At 36.6% G+C, this 17,102-nt stretch overlaps 1 protein-coding gene across 1 annotated transcript in view; it reads right to left on the bottom strand.

Annotated features, from left to right (window-relative positions):
- Positions 1 to 657: 657 nt before the first annotated feature.
- The window catches only part of SRP72 (signal recognition particle 72), a 36,619-nt gene continuing 20,174 nt past the window's right edge, over positions 658 to 17,102 (bottom strand). Inside the window, exons 12-19 of the mRNA XM_030818894.1 lie at positions 15,766 to 15,830; positions 14,295 to 14,390; positions 13,323 to 13,426; positions 13,113 to 13,190; positions 12,242 to 12,379; positions 8,408 to 8,445; positions 3,068 to 3,227; positions 658 to 2,068 (exon numbers count right to left, since the gene is read on the bottom strand). Of these exons, the coding sequence (XP_030674754.1) occupies positions 1,891 to 2,068; positions 3,068 to 3,227; positions 8,408 to 8,445; positions 12,242 to 12,379; positions 13,113 to 13,190; positions 13,323 to 13,426; positions 14,295 to 14,390; positions 15,766 to 15,830 (857 nt within the window). The 3' untranslated portion in view covers positions 658 to 1,890. The remainder of the gene's footprint in view (positions 2,069 to 3,067; positions 3,228 to 8,407; positions 8,446 to 12,241; positions 12,380 to 13,112; positions 13,191 to 13,322; positions 13,427 to 14,294; positions 14,391 to 15,765; positions 15,831 to 17,102) is intronic.

Raw genomic sequence — 17,102 nt, forward strand, 5'->3', positions numbered from 1 at the left:
AGGAAGTCCTCCATAAAATGCCAACACCCAAAACACCTTAATCCATATTCACTGCTAAAATATTTTATTTTAAAATGTACCACAGTGAATGGATGTATCCATACTGGTTCTTATAAATGTACACATACACATCCATATATTTGACAAAGTATATATATGAACTGGTTAAAGACCTATCCAAAAGAGGAAATATTTCTAGAAAGTTCACATGTTTATACTTCCTTTGACAATTAAAACTTATTTGAACTGAAGTTTCAGTTGCTTAGCAATGACTAATAATACCAATGCCTGTCAATACAATAATACCAATGCCTGTCAAGACATTTTTAGTTGTCTACTAAAAATGACAACTAAATTGCGAACTGTAAATTTCACTGCTGTGCCTTGGGTCAAAATTTTCAATGATGGAATCCTGAATAAGTAACAGTTATTCCTATAATGGGGTATATATTCAGAAGGAATAAATATCTGCCACTATTACCAAAACACTGTTCTCTGTAGAGCTCAAAAAATGATTATGCCACAGTACATCATTTGTATTTAAAAAGGATCTTTTTAGATGCCACTGCAGATTCTGCTTTTACTAAACGGAAAGGCAGCACCCCACTTCTTTCTTGTAAAGGAGGAAAGTCTTTTATAAAAAACTCTTTGAAGAAGTTTTGGTAGTATGTTCAGAGTCAAACACAGCAGCACTTTATTAACAAGGACAGAGTAATATAATCACAAGGAAATACTTGTAAGTCTAAATTAAATGATACCTTGGGCAGCATAAAATGAATACTAACAAGGGCAGGCATCTCAATGTATCTGTCTCACAGCTGTTCAATGTGAAAGTAGTTTGTAAGCAAGGAAAGACAAGAGCAACATTTACACCACAAATTGACTGTAAAATACTTCATTACATTGAGAAAGGTAATCAATGGTCAAAATCCACAACCAGGAGGAGACACCGTTTGAGTATCTATCAATGGGCCAAACAGACCTGTTAGATTTTAATACTGCCTGGTATGCAACTCAGATACTGATTTCCTCTCTATGTAGGAAGCCAGTGTTCATGTTCTTGATAACAGTCATTAATCTTTCTGATTGAGACAGTCCAAACCCATCTGACCTCAGAACACTAGGTCTAAGAGTGAACTTCTTACATTGATATATTTTCCTTGAGTTCTTTCATGGTGCTGTATCAGCACGTTACCATAATCTGAAAATGACATGGGGCACAAAGGAGCCATATATATATATATATGTATGTTTCGTGTTCATATATATATATATAAACATGAAAAGTATCCCATATTCCAGTATCACATGACAGAAAATTTATGGTTAAATTATTTAAGACATTTTCTTTATTTTTCTTGTGGCCATCCATTTAGTGAAGAACATCAGTGTATTAAGAAGGTCCCTCTTTATCACATGATATTTCTAAGCAGATATTTAGGAATGCTCAGAAGATTCCACTTTCAGTCTCTTAAGGCCTACTAAGACATAATTTAAAGTGGGACTTGAACAGAAACAAGTATCTTCAGACTCCAGCTGAAATCATAGAAGTAGTTTCTGTTTAAATCCTGGGAAACCTTAGATAAGGTATGTGAAACTGAAAAAAGATCGAATCAGCACACACAGATAAAGGATACAACAGATACCAAGATGGGTAAATGCCCAATTATTTTCAGTCCTCATAATCTGTACAAAGCTATGAGGCAACCAGTAGGCCATATCTCACTAGGCAGACTTTGAGGAAGATGTTTCCCTATTTGAAACACAAGAAATTATGAAAATATGGAGATGCAGAGGGAGCAGTTCTGTGCTTCTTGCTGTGTTACCTTTATTATATTCCTTGTGTCACTGACACTAGTTTAAAAACAGCCTGCAACAAGAATATTCTCATCACCAGCCACCTTTTCCACCTTTCTTCTTTTTCTGTTGCTGTTTCTTTTTTGCTGCTGGAGCCCCTGCAGGTTTCTGGTGTCTTGGGGGTATGATGTTACTCGTAGAGGCAGATACTGTTGCAGCACTGCCAGGTCTTGGGGAGGTGGGTGGGCTGCTCACAGTTTTACTGGCATCCCTGAAATCATCAGATATTTGGTCACTCATATATTCAACAAAGGAAGAGTATAAAAATGTATGTACATGGGTTTTACTTATCACACTTAACAATCTCCCACACATTTTCTACTTCTTTCAAGGTAAGCTCCCCAACACCCTATCGACTTTTCTTTTGAATAACATTTTCACTGTTTTTATTGAAGAAAAGTAAAACACGGTACACATGCCAAGTTTTAGAAAGCGTAGAAAATAAAAAATTTTTTTTTTTTTGAGACAGAGTCTTGCTCTGTCCCTCAGGCTAGAGTGCAGTGGTGCCCAGGCTGGAGTGCAGTGGTGCCATCTCAGCTCACTGCAACCTCCAACTCCTGGGTTCATGTGATTCTCCTGCCTCAGCCTCGAGAGTAGCTGGGATTACAGGTGCGCACTACCACACCCGGCTAATTTTTGTATTTTTAGTAGAGACAGGGTTTCACCATATTGGCCAGGCTGTTCTTGAACTAGCAACCTCAAGTGATCTGCCTGCCTTGGCCTCCCAAAGTGCTGAGATTACAGGCGTGAGCTACTGCACACGGCCAGAAAAATTTTTTAAAATAACCTATCATCCACCATGTAGAACGTATTAATATTTCTAACACTTCTTTCTAGTCATATTATTTATTTACATCTGTTTATCTAGATATTTATTTAGTTGAATGACTCAGTGTATTTAGTTGCCTTTTGAGACTTTTCTTTAGTTTTTATAATACAAATAGTTTTTACTATATATATTTCACAATATATATTTGATTATATTGTAAATACTTAAAACTATTTGACTGAATTGTAAAAACTAAAGGAAGAACTAGTCTAAAAAGGCAATATATTTTCTTTCATTTACATAAGTGTAGTATAAACATTTATCAGAGATACATCACTACATTTCTCATACTTTATATTAACAAATTCTCACTAATAGCCTTGAGTCAATCTAGAAACAGTGTATGTTCTAAGTGCCCTCAATTGTGGAGCAATAACTTACAGTTCAGATGAAGCTCCTGCAGTTGCTCCCTGGGTCCCTTTTCCAATCTGATCCTTCTTTTTACCCTTCTTTCTTCCCCGGTAGTAAGAACGTTCTCGCATTGGCAGCCATCTTTCTGGATCTGGGGTAACTTTTGGGTCATAATTCTTAGGCAATTTTCCTGCATAACGATTATAAAGAAATGAGAGATGTGTCATAATATTTTCAAGATAGTTTGTTTCAACAATGTCTCTAAGCCTGGGAATAAATAACATTAACATGGAAATGAATTTATCTGAGAAAGTTTAGTTTGTATAATCTAGCAGGCAAAATGGTCTTTTTTAAAACAATTATTATACTTTAAGTTCTGGGATACATGTGCAGAACGTACAGGTTTGTTATAGGTATACATGTGCCATGGTGGTTTGCTGCACCCATCAACCCATCATCTACATTAGGTATTTCTCCTAATGCTATCCCTCCCCTAGCCTCCCACCGCCTCCCAACAGGCCTGGTGTGTGATATTCCCCTCCCTGTGTCCATGTGTTCTCATTGTTCAACTCCCACTTATGAGTGAGAACATGTGGTGTTTGGTTTTCTGTTCCTGTGTTAGTTTGCTGAGAATGATGGTTTCCAGCTTCATCCATGTCCCTGCAAAGGATATGAACTCATCGTTTTTTATGGCTGCATAGTATTCCATGGTGTATATGTGCCACATTTTCTTTATCCACTCTATCATTGATGGGCATTTGGGTTGGTTCCAAGTCTTTGCTAATGTGAATACTGCTGCAATAAACATAAGTGTGCATGTGTCTTTATAGCAGAATGATTTATAATCCTTTGGGTATATAACTAGTAATGGGATTGCTGGGTTAAATGGTATTTCTGGTTCTAGGTCCTGGAGGAATTGCCACACTGTCTTCCACAATGGCTAAACTAATTTACACTCCCACCAACAATGTAAAAGTGTTCCTATTTCTCCACATCCTCTCCAGCATCGGTTGTTTCCTGACTTTTTAATGATCGCCATTCTAACTGGTATGAGATGGTATTTCACTGTAGTTTTGATTTGCATTTCTCTAATCACCAGTGATGATGAGCTTTTTTTCATGTTTCTTGGCCACATAAATGGCACTTTTGAGAAGTGTCTGTTCATATCCTTCACCCACTTTTTGATGGGGTTTTTTCTTGTAAATTTATTGAAGTTCTTTGTTGATTCTGGATATTAGCCCTTTGTCAGATGGATTGCAAAAATTTTCTCCCATTCTGTAGGTTGCCTGTTTACTCTGATGATAGCTTCTTTTGCTGTGCAGAAGCTCTTTAGTTTAATTAGATCCCATTTGTCAATTTTGGCTTTTGTTGCCGTTGCTTTTGGTGTTTTAGTCATGAAGTTCTTGCCCATGCGTATGTCCTGAATGGTATTGTCTAGGTTTTCTTCTAGGGTTTTTATGGTTTTAGGTCTTATGTTTAAGTTTTTAATCCATCTTGAGTTAATTTTTGTATAAGCTGTAAGGAAGGGGTCCAGTTTGTTTTCTGCATATGGCTAGAATCCTTTCCCCATTGCTTTTGTCACGTTTGTCAAAGATCAGATGGTTGTAGATGTGTGGTGTTATTTCTGAGGCCTCTATTTTGTTCCATTGGTCTACATACCTGTTTTGGTACCAGTACCATGCTGTTTTGGTTACTGTAGCCTTGTAGTAATAGTTTGAAGTCAGGTAGCGTGATGCCTCCAGCTTTGTTCTCTTTGCTTGGGACCGTTTTGGCCATAGGGGTTCCTTTTTGTTTCCATATGAAATTTAAAGTAGTTTTTTCTAATTCTGTGAAGAAAGTCAATGGCAGCTTGATGGAGATAGCATTGAATCTACAAATTACTTTGGGCAGTATGGCCATTTTCACGATATTGATTCTTCCCATCCATGAGCATGGAATGTTCTTCCATTTGTTTGTGTCCTCTCTTATTTCCTTGAGCAGTGGTTTGTAGTTCTCCTTGAAGAGGTCCTTCACATCCCTTGTTAGTTGTATTCCTAGGTATTTTATTCTTTTGTAGCAATTGTGAACGGGAGTTCACTCATGATTTGGCTCTCTGCTTGTCTACTATTGGTGTACAGGAATGCTTGTGATTTTTGCACATTGATTTTGTGTCCTGAGACTTTGCTGAAGTTGCTTATCAGCTTAAGGAGATTTTGGGCTGAGACGATGAGACGATGGGGTTTTCTAAATATACAATCATGTCATCTGCAAACAGAGACAACTTGACTTCCTTTTTATTTGAATATCCTTTATTTCTTTCTCTTGCCTGATTGCCCTGGCCAGAACTTCCAATATTATGTTGAATAGGAGTGGTTAGAGAGGGCATCCTTGTCTTGTGCCAGTTTTCAAAGGGAATGCTTCCAGCTTTTGCTCATTCAGTATGATATTGGCTGTGGGCTTGTCATACATAGTTCTTATTATTTTGAGATACATTCCATCAATACCTAGTTATTGAGAGTTTTTTGCATGAAGGGGTGTTGAATTTTATCAAAAAGGGAAAAGGCCTTATTTCTCAGCATGACAAAAAAATTCAGAGACCATAAAGAAAAAGACTTCACAGATACATCCATACAAAAATTTTAAAATCTTCATTTAGTAAAAAATATATTTCTAAGAAAAAATTTAAAATACAAACTATATAATAGAGTGGAAAAAATGCTTAATATAGAAAGAATTCCTGCTATATAAACCACTCAAAGAAAAATGGACTCAGTTATAATTAAGGTAGGCTAGGAGAAAGGAAAGTCATTCATCTTCTGAACAGATGTTCACCCTCACTAATTAAAAATGAGAAGGGTAAAAAACTCTATCAGACTTGTAAATACTAAAAGCAGTAATACCCAGTGTTGGTGAAATGGTGAGAAGCACTCACCAACACTTTACTAGGGGAAGTGTATACTGGTATATAGCCTTTGTGGAAAGCAATTTAATCTGGCAGTACCATTAGAAATTTATAGACTTCTAGAAATCTATCCTGCAGAAACCCAAGAGATACAAAGTTAAGAACAGAACATTCTCGGTGATACTCTTTTTCTTTTTTTTTTTAAAGATGGATAGGGCAAGGTATGGGTGGGCTGATATTCTTTAAGATGGCAAAATAACTTAAATGTCTATCAGTGAAGATGATTACATTATAATATGCCCCATTATAGCAAGCTATTCAATTGGTTAAAAACTGAAGTGCAGGCCGGGCGCAGTGGCTCATGCCTGCAATCCCGGCACTTTGGGAGGCCGAGGCGGGCGGATCACGAGGTGAGGAGATCGAGACCATCCTGGCTAACACGGTGAAATCCCGTCTCTACTAAAAATACAAAAAATTAGCTGGGCATGGTGGGGGCGTGCCTGCAGTCCCAGCTACTTGGGAGGCTGAGGCAGGAGAATGGCATGAACCTGGGAGGCAGAGCTTGCAGTGAGCCGAGATAGCGCCACTGCACTCCAGCCTGGGCGACAGAGCGAGACTCCGTCTCAAAAAAAATAAAATAAAATAAAATAAATAAATAAATAAATAAATAAAATAAAAAATGAATAAAGTGAAGTGCATCTATTAATTTGGAAAAAATGTTCTTCACAATTCAGTCTAAAGTAGAAGATTAAAACAAATTATTTTATGTTCAAAACAATTTTATGAAAACTTTGAGCACCTAATGATATATGTTTGATTCTATATATACATATACACACACATAAAAAAGTTAAGTAATTGTCTCTGGGAGCATGCTTTTTTTTGGGGGCGGGGACAGGGTCTCACTCTGTCGCCAGGCTGGAGTGCAGTGGCGCGATCTCGACTCACTGCAACCTTGGCCTCCCGGGTTCAGGCGATTCTCCTGCCTCAGCCTCCCGAGTAGCTGGGATTACAGGCACGCATGAGTACTGCTCAGCTAATTTTTGTATTTTTAGTAGAGATGGGGTTTCACCAGGTTGGCCAGGCTGGTCTCGAACTCCTGACCTCAAATGATCCACCCACCTTGGCCTCCCAAAGTGCTGGGATTACAGATGTGAGCCACCATGCCCAGCCAGGAGCATGAATTTGGGCAGGGAATTTTACACTCTTTATGCCATTCTATAATGATAGATATCAACTACCTTTGTTTTTAGAATGAGCATATATCACTTGTAAATTTTAAAAAATATTCATCTGGAAACTATAAAAATAGAAAAGAAAGTAAAATTTTAGGTTATTACCATCTACAGTCATCAGCTGTTTCCTTGCAGTATTACTAATGCACAAAACAAATATTAAATGTTTGCCAATTTTCAAGTACTGTGACAAAAGAACCAATAAGACTTCCAGTTAAAGAAAGTGAAATGGATACAAACATTAGCTTGTGTACCTTCCTCAAACTCCACTAAAATGGCAATAAAACACATTAAAGGAAGAACAGAAGAAAAGATATTGTCAATAAAATTTTGGTAGCTAGAAAACAGATGGAGGAGTAATAATAAACTTAGCTAAGCCTTGGGAAACCTGTATCCTAAGATGGCAGAGAGCAAAATCAAGAAATAACCTGATTTATATCACAGATTCCTCAAAACCTCAGGAACTTGGATGGCTCCAAGGATAACATCTGACTAGGTAGAATCAAGCACGGTAATGCCACCCAATTTTTCTAGAGATTAAAGCCACATTCCAAGCCAATCAATGCACACTGTTTCTCTGGTTAATAATTCAAGGCTGGACATTGACCTACTTGGCCCAATCAGATTAATGAGAAATACTTGCCAAGTCTGGAAAGGGCTTCTTTGTTGTGATGGATATAAATGACAAGTATGTGGCCCTGACTGTTTCCAATATATATCATATGACTCTAATGGGATTCTGTTTTGTGGACAGCAGAACAAAGAGGTAAAAACACTGAGTCAACCAACCTTGATGATAACATTCCTCTAGACTGCCAACTTTATAAACGGTAAATTTTCTTAAGCTAGTTTGATGGAATTTTGTAGTTATGTGTAGCAGAAACATCAAAATGTTTAAGGGCTTACTTTTGTGCCAGGCACCACTCTAAGAACTTTACACGTAGTATCTGATTTAATACTACAAGATATATACTATCACATTCCATTTTACATATGAAAAACTCTGGCAGGTATATTAAATAGCCTGTCCACAGTCACAGAGTAAAAGAGGGAGCAACAATTTGAATTTAGGCAAACTAGTGAATTGCAATCTTTAAAGTAATAAAATAAAATTAAATGTTAGCTATAGTCAAGATAAAAAGTTTTCAAAGATATAAGAGAGGGCAGTATATTTATGTCCAAATATTTCTATATAGGGCTAAAATCAAACATTCATCTTGGAGAAAATTTATAAAGATTTTTTTAATGCCTTACCCTTCTTTTTCTTTTTCTTCTTTTTCAAATCTCCCTGTCTACAAAGAGAAAAAAAAAATCATTACCATCTTTGTGATAAAATATTTATAGAGCATTAAGTAAGTGCTCTATAATAGTTGGGCACTTACCATAAACATGGTTTAAGACTTGGTATTAGTTCACCAAAGCTAACAAACTAGTTAAGATTTGATTCAGGTTAAAGTCAATTAAGCTTCAGATACTATAATTTTTGGAAGGTAGTTTAGAAAACAGAGGTGACAATTCGAAAACAGATTCTGTTTACACTGAAAAAATTTTTTCAGTGGCACACATTAAGTCTATGTAAAAAGTCATTTGCACAAGCATGACTATCTACAATCCCTTGGTTAGTTACTCTCTGTTTGGCAAGACTTTACAGAATAAATTTTTTGCCAGAAGAACATGTGTAGGTTAGATACATGCAAAGATTATCTCTGGAAGGAGATGCAAAACAAGTTACATTGGTTATGGCCCTGGGAGGGAGGTGGGTAGACACGGCTGGAAGACTTTTTACTTACTCTTATACTTTTTTATCTTTTGTATTTTAAACCTGTGAGTTTATTAATTTTTTTAAGTAAGTAAAATCTGTATTAAGTACATTGACCAAAAAAGGCACTAAAAAGGGCATAAAAATTAACACTTCAAAATAATTGCCAAACATTCTGAAAGTGGCTGGGAACAGTGGCTTATGTCTGTAATCCCAGCACTCTGGGAGGCCAAGGCAGGTGGATCACCTGAGGTCAGGAGTTCCAGACCAGCCTGAACAACATAGTGAAACCCCATCTCTACTAAAAATACAAAAATTAGCTGGGTGTGGCAGTGCGTGCCTGTAATCTCAGCTACTCGGGAGGCTGAGGCAGGAGAACCACTTGAACCAGGGAGGCAGAGGTTGCAGTGAGCGAGATTGCGCCACTGCACTCCAGCCTGTGCGATGAAGCAAGACTCCGTCTCAAAAAAAAAAGCATTCTGAAAGCTCTAGTGAAAAGAAAAACATAAAAATACATCTCTCTATATATTCTTATGTGATATAACTCAAGAAATATGAAACAGTGAACTAAAAAGATGAGACAACAATTCCTATTCTACAAGTCGTTCAATTGTGAAAGTTCTCTCAGGTTACCCCAAATAAGAAATGCAACATACTGTATCTTACTTGAGTGTTTCATCTCTTACCCAGAGTGTGCAATAGTATTCTAAATTGTCTCCCTACAAATTATACTCCACAGCCATACTAAAATTTCCCAAGGGTTCTCTGCTATTTCTTATTTCTCTGCCTTAGTTCACCCTTTGCCTACCTCGTCCTCATCTTCCTCAGAGTCAACACAATCATCTTCTCCATGAAGCCTTTCCTAACTTCCCACTGTCCTCAGGAAGAAGTGACTATTCCCTCCGATGTACTCCTCTATGCCCTGTACAATCACAACAGGTGCAATCTTTATTGCAATTACTGTTTAAATATATTTCCTTCTGCTAGACTCAAGTTCCTTTTTTTTTTAGACAGAATCTCACTCTGTCACCAAGGCTGGAGTGCAGTGGTGCGATTTTGGCTCACTGCAACCTCCACCTCCTGGGTTCAAGTGATTCTCCTGCCTCAGCCTCCCAAATAGCTGGGAATACAGACATGTGTCACTATGCCCGGCTAATTTTTGTATTTTTAGTAGAGATGGGGGTTTCACCATGTTGTCCAGACTGGTTTCGAACTCCTGACCTCAAGTAGTCCGCCTGCCTTGTCCTCCCAAAGTGCTGGGATTATAGGCATGAGCCACCACGTCAGGGCTCAAGTTCTTTTGAGAGCAAGTACCATGATTTATTTTCTGGTCAACACCTAGCATAAACCTATCACATAGTGTATTGTTAAAAGAAACTAAACCTTTGCATCCAAAAGTTAGTATAACAAAATACTAATTTTTAATAAGATAAAATAAAGAGCATTAATAATGCCTAATGAAAATACTGTGCTGAAACTTAAAAGCTTAAAAAGTCAATGTATATCTTAATGATTGTCTAAGAAAAAAGAGAAAGAAGCCAGGCTCGGTGGCTCACGCCTGTAATCTCAGCACTTTGGGAGGCCGAGATGGGTAGATCACCTGAGGTCAGGAGTTCAAGACCAGCCTGACTGACATATTGAAACCCTGTCTCTACTAAAAATACAAAAATTAGCCAGACGTGATGGCGGGCACCTGTAGTCCCAGCTACTCAGGAGGCTGAGGCAGGAGAATTGCTTGAACCCAGGAGGCGGAGGTTGCAGTGAGCCAAGATTGCGTCACTGCACTCCAGCCTGGGCAACAGAGCAAAACTCTGTCTCAAAAGAGAAAACAAATGAACAAACAAAAGAAACAGAGATTATTTTTTAAAAACTTTTAAAAAACTTATTATTTTTAGAGATGGGGGGTCTTGCTCTGTCACTCAGGTTGGGGTGCAGTGATGCAATCACTGCTCACTGGAGCCTCAAACTCCTGGGCTCAGGCAATCATCCCGCCTCAGCCTCCCAGTAACTGGAACTAGAGTCAAGTGCTACTATGCCAGGCTAAAGAAGAAACTGCGTGTTTTTAGTAGTTATTCAACCCTGTTTGGTGAAGAAAAAAAAAATAGTAAACATACTTAATTGAAAATCCATTTAAGAACCCAGACTGAATTTATAATTGTAGGATGAAATGGAATTTGGAACAATGTAACCTCTTTGAGACTCCAATTCCTTATTAAAAGTTTTGGAAGTTGTTATGAGAACGACAATGCTTTTTATGAAATGCAGAGTTTGTTAGAAAGAAATCAGTCATTGTTGCTGAGTTTTTTTTAAGTTAGGGAAAAATTTAGATTTCAAAAGGCATTCAAAAAAGGAGAAAGTAGTAAAAACTTGTGAAAGTCACAAAGCTAAGGAAATGTTTTATCTTTTCCATGCTCTATTCATTCTGAGTCCAAAGTAAAATCTTAAAACATTTTACTGTAGGTCTCTGCTAACTATATCTTTAAGATGACAAGGGAAGAAACAAGAGTCAAAATCTGACTTCTTGTAAGTAGATGAAGCCTACTAACCTTTTCTTCAAATCAGCAAAAGAAATCATATACTAAATGATGTACTAAATGTACAACAATAACTTATAGGTAAAGGAAGGCACATCCAGCCTATGGATATGCATAAAAAGGATGAAATAGGTCCACATTTTAGTATGTGGAAAGATCTCTAAAACTCATTAAATAAAAGCAAGTTGGGAAACACTAAGTACAATACAATCCTCCTTCTGTAAAAAATAACCGGGCGCGGTGCCCAGCACTTTGGGAGGCCGAGGTAGGCGGATCACTTGAGGTCAGGAGTTCAAGACCAACCTGGCCAACAGGGTGAAACCCTGTCTCTACTAAATGTACAAAAATTAGCCTGTAGTCCCAGCTACTCGGGAGGCTGAGGCAGAACTGCTTGAACCTGGGAGGCGGAGGCTGCACTGACCCAAGATTGTGCCACTGTACTCCAGCCTGGGAGACACAGCAAGACTCTGTCTCAACAAACAAACAAAAAAAAAAAAAAAAAAACAAACAAACAAAAAAAAAAGCCAATTTAAAGAAAATATTCGTAAACCACCTGTGTGTGTAAACACAAAGAAAAACTTCTGGAATAACAGATTAAATTAATACCAGAGGTTAATTTTGGGCTGAGGGAAAAGGGAAGGAAATAAGGACAAAGAGCTGGGCACAGTGAAAGAAATGGAAAAGGAACAAAAAGAACTAGAACTTTATTCACATGAAATTTCTATGAGAATGTATTTTTTATTCCTTGTCTAATTTAAAATCAGCATTAGAGAACGTTACAATGAAAAATATTACCCTTGTTCCTTTGGTTGACTATCTCCAGTAACTTTTCCACCCTTCTTCCGAATGTACGTAGCACCAGGAGAATTTTCAAGAGCCTCAACATCTACTTTTAGAGACATACTATCTGACGATGGCAAATGTTTACTAAGACTGTGATAGAACAGGAGTTCAGGAACTTAATATACACAAACACACACATTTATATAGATATATATGTTTGCCAATGTATCTATTGACACTGGAAGACTGTCTTTTCTTGATGACCTTCAACAAAAGCAAAAAATGTTCCTAAATCTTCTATACAATAACAATTACAAGTCATATCAATTATATAGTACATACAGTATTCTGAAAGGAGAACATGAGGAGTCATAATCTAATTCTCTACTCCTTAACGCAGTGATGTGGAGCAAGGTGGTGGCTTAATACAAACTCCATTCCAAAACAACTATCAAGCTGATGACTTGTGACTGCTTAGCATCCACCAACCCACCTCAGTTTTGGGAACACACTCTGATTAGAGCAGCACGTATGATCGAAGCTCAATAAGGCCACCGAATTCGCTTATCAAGTAACTATTTGAGATAAGCACATAAAATATGCTTTTTCTTTTCCTTGCTACTGAACTTGAACCTGGAGGAAAAGAGGCTATACCCTTCTGACTTCATTTTTGCTTCTGGATGAAACTGAACCCTAAGTTGGATCTATCGCCGCATTTTTCAATCACACTGATCAATAAATTCTCATTTTTTGGTTTTACTAGTTAAAAGGAGGATTTGTTAGTTGCAGTTTACAACTGAAAAAGCTCTGGTCAAAACACAGATATTAGAAGAGATCTATTGTGCTACTAAGGAGCTGTAAGGAATAACAATCAAAAGGATACGCTTTGGCTTTCTCTGGATCTACAAGTGAGTAAGCAGAAATAAGCTGTGCCAGGGTGTGAATATCTTTTGGATTTTGTCTAAAAGAAGAAATAAGAAAATTATTGAACTGTTTATAAAAACTGGAGAAAGTAATATAAACAAGTAACTCCCTCATATCAAGTAGCAGCAATACATGTGTTATTTCTACAACTCCACATTTCAGAGCTTACTTCCAAAGCTGTTGTAGGTCACTAATTGCCTCCTTCTTCCGCCCATATTTGAGTTTGAAGTTTGCAGCTTCTCTTATCAAGGACAAATGAGCAGGAGATTTTGGCTACAGTTTCAATAAAAAGAAAAAAAATGTTTCAAGCTAAATATCTAGCAAGTGCATGCAGTTATATTCATTAGACCTTTAAGAAATACACCTATGCATTAGATCCCTCATCTTATGTTTCACTGAATGCCTGAAACAACAAAATCATCCACACATGTAGAGGAAAGCAGGTGGACAAATTATTAATTGTACAAGTAATCACCAATTGATGAATTTGGAAAACAACCTATATCTATTAAGTGTCTACAACTGGAAACATTCTCCTATAATAATCAAATCTTAAAGATATACCATCATAGTTCTCAAACATTAATTTAATATATATAATAAATTTAATTTAATATAATACTTTCCCTGATACCCTCCACGGCTAACAGTACTAACAGTATAAATGCCACCTGTACAGCGTATGTATAATTTTAAGTTGGATACTGCCCATGCAGAGATCCATACTGGAAATTAAAATATTCCTACTAGATAGAGACATGATGAACAACTATTCCACGTATTACTGTTGTACTAATTACTACCACCCATGGGCTCTCTAGCTATTTAAGACGATCTCTTAAATATGCAATCATGTACTATTATTATTTCTTGAGATTACATACACAAATGCATGTACAGATACAGCAAGGAGCTTGAATAAATATAAATGAGCTATTTTTCTATTTTGCGGCCATTGCTTATTTCTAATAACTTAATTTGGATCTGGTATACTGAAAAAAATGCATTTGATAATCTAAGTAGTATTCCACTTTTAAAATAGTGACGTGTTAACATTTCGGTTTGCCTAAATTTTGTCACTACTACATCTTTAGTTTTATGTAAAAACATGCTCTCATAACATTTTACTCCATTTATTTACCTGATGGTTTTGATACCACTGGATAGCTTGTGTGAAGACCTCAATGGCACTATCAATATCTTCTTCATGGCTATACATGGTAACTAATGCAGACACCTACACAGCCAAAGGTATAAATTAGTGAACTCCCCCTTCACTCCCAGAATACCGTTTTTGAAAATAAAAAACACTGAATAAATAACAAATAAAAGCTCTCTGCTAATATCTTACTTATCATAAAAGCTACCCCCTTTAGAGAACATAGTAACTTTACTTCTAGAAATACCATGAACAACTGTGTTTTCCAAATATCAAGGTAGTTATCTGTAAAATAAACCTTTCCTTTAAAGCAGTGCCAGTTCACAAATGGTTTGGTAAGTACAGAAGTTGAGAATAAGCCCTTAGAAATGTTTATACAATAAGACACTGCTGGACATTTAAGTGTATGATCAGTGAGGCATACATAGAGCGGCTGAACTCTCATGATGAGTCCCATGTGGCATGAGCTGTTTGAAGCCAGTAAAAAGGGTGCCTAGTGTGGCTGAGGGACAGGAAGGAGGCCTACATAGCTAGAGTGGAGGGAGAGGGGGATGACAAGCAGTAGATGAGGATAGAAAGGAAACAAACAAAAAGCTGGATCTTTAAGAACAATCAGTAAAACTGATAAACCTCTGGCCAGGCTAATCAGAGGGAAAAAGAAAAAAAGACATGAATAACCAATATCAGTAATGAGAGAGGTTCTATAGATATTAAAAGGACAATAAAGAAATAAAATGAAGAACTTTTATGTCAATAAAGTCAGCAACCTAAATGAAATGGATACATTCCTTGAAAGGTAAAAGGCGGCCATATATTAAATATTAGAAATATTTTATTTTCAGTCATATACTGTATTTGACTCTAAGGTAAAGTAATTATAGCATAATCCTTAAAATATGAATCTTCAAGGGAAAGCACTACCAGATTACATTTACTGAGAGCCAACTGCACAGAGGCCATGTTAGATAATGCAAACATGAATAAAACAGCCCCTGTCCAAAAGATGCACATACTACCACTACAGAATTAGTTTCTACTATGGAAAAGATGCTTTCACAGCTGTATTAATGATTGAAACCTGCAATATTTGAATAATCAGAAAACTAAAAACTAAATTTGTTGGCCACTATTACGAAATTGTTCTAATTTAAAGAAATCACACTGATGAAAATGGTATAGGCTAAGAAATTCCCTATACAGATCTGAGATTATTTGAGGTTGGCTTTCAGTGATACTATAAGGCCTCAATAGTGCTTGGCACATTTGACTGAATAAGAAACCAATACCAGAGCAGAGAATGAAATTAAATTTATACCAGACAACTATTACTATTATAATTACTACTCCTACCTTAAAGTGAATACACATTAGACATATAAATAAAGTGAATACACATTAGACATATAAATTATCAATTCAACTACTTTTTAATTTTGTAATTTTTTAAACTCACCATGCCTGGTTTATGCTTTAACTCTTCTATGCTTCTCAATATTAGACATGCTTTAGAAATATTACCTTAGGAGAATAAACAAAATCAGCATTACATAGAAGAACACATATTATGAAAAAAAAAAAAAACAAAAAACAAAAAACAAGAAATTTTACTTCCTCCCACTACTTTTCCTTAGGAAAGCAACCATAACTCATATTTTGTAACATCGCTAAACATATAAACTTTGAGATCTTGGGGATGGTGAACTCTATTCATTTAGAGATAAGGAAATTGAGTTCTAAAGAAATAATATACCTTGCTTAAGCTCACAAAGAAAGTTAATGGCAGAGCTGCTACCAGAAAAGAAGTCTCCCAACTCCCAGTCTGTTGAGTTCTATTTCTTCTTTTTCGGGCTGTAACCTGAAGGTGGGGGGTCCTTCACTAAAGGCCTTGAAATATGTTACTGTACATATGAGTGCAATGGAAAATTTCCTATGGTGTTAAATTCTGATTTTATATTCATTGCAAACCTCAGTAACTCAAAATACCCAGTCTTTAAAAACAAACAAAAAACCATGACAGACTGTCAGTAATTTCAAGATAATAAATAATCCTTGAATACATAAACTAAACATAGGAGGAGGAAAGATCAAGTAAAGGGCAAGGAAGAGAAGACAGGGCTGAGGAGAAGGAAAAAGAGACAAGGAAAGTAAAGAAATGTGAGAATTGGATAAGAGGGAGATCAGCAGTGTGTCTCAACCTTATTTTCATTATTGCCCTACTAAGGACATTTTAAACATTTTTTCCCTAACTGCCAACTCCCCTCCTTCAACTCATAGAATTTTCATTTCAGCCACTGTAATATTTAAGATTTTTGTGAAGAATTGTCTCCCCCATTGAAAATCCACATTCTATACCAGAGCTGTTCGACAGAACTTTTTGTGATGATATAAATGTCCTATATCTGTGCTGTCCAATATTGTAGCCACTAGCTGCATATAGCTACTAAGCTTCTAAGATGTGGCTAGCATAATCAAAGAACTGAATTTAAAATTTCATTTAACTAATTTAAACTTAAAATAGCGATATGTGGCTAGTGACTACCAAACTGGGCAACACGGCTCTAGATATTCAAAGTTAGATGAAAATCACAGACAAAAACATTGGCAGTTTTAAAATTCAAACACATCAGTTCTTGTTAAATTCTATTACCTTTCCCCAAGCCCAAAGACTGGTGGCAAAATGTAAAATGAAGTAAGGATGACGGGCCAAGCTAAGAAATTCTGAAAACTATGATGCAAGGTAGTCATACAAATCTTACCAAGTGACAGACATAAGCATTTCTGCATGTGACA

The sequence above is a fragment of the Nomascus leucogenys genome, chromosome 9 (assembly GCF_006542625.1).
Source record: "Nomascus leucogenys isolate Asia chromosome 9, Asia_NLE_v1, whole genome shotgun sequence".
Lineage (NCBI taxonomy): Eukaryota > Metazoa > Chordata > Mammalia > Primates > Hylobatidae > Nomascus > Nomascus leucogenys.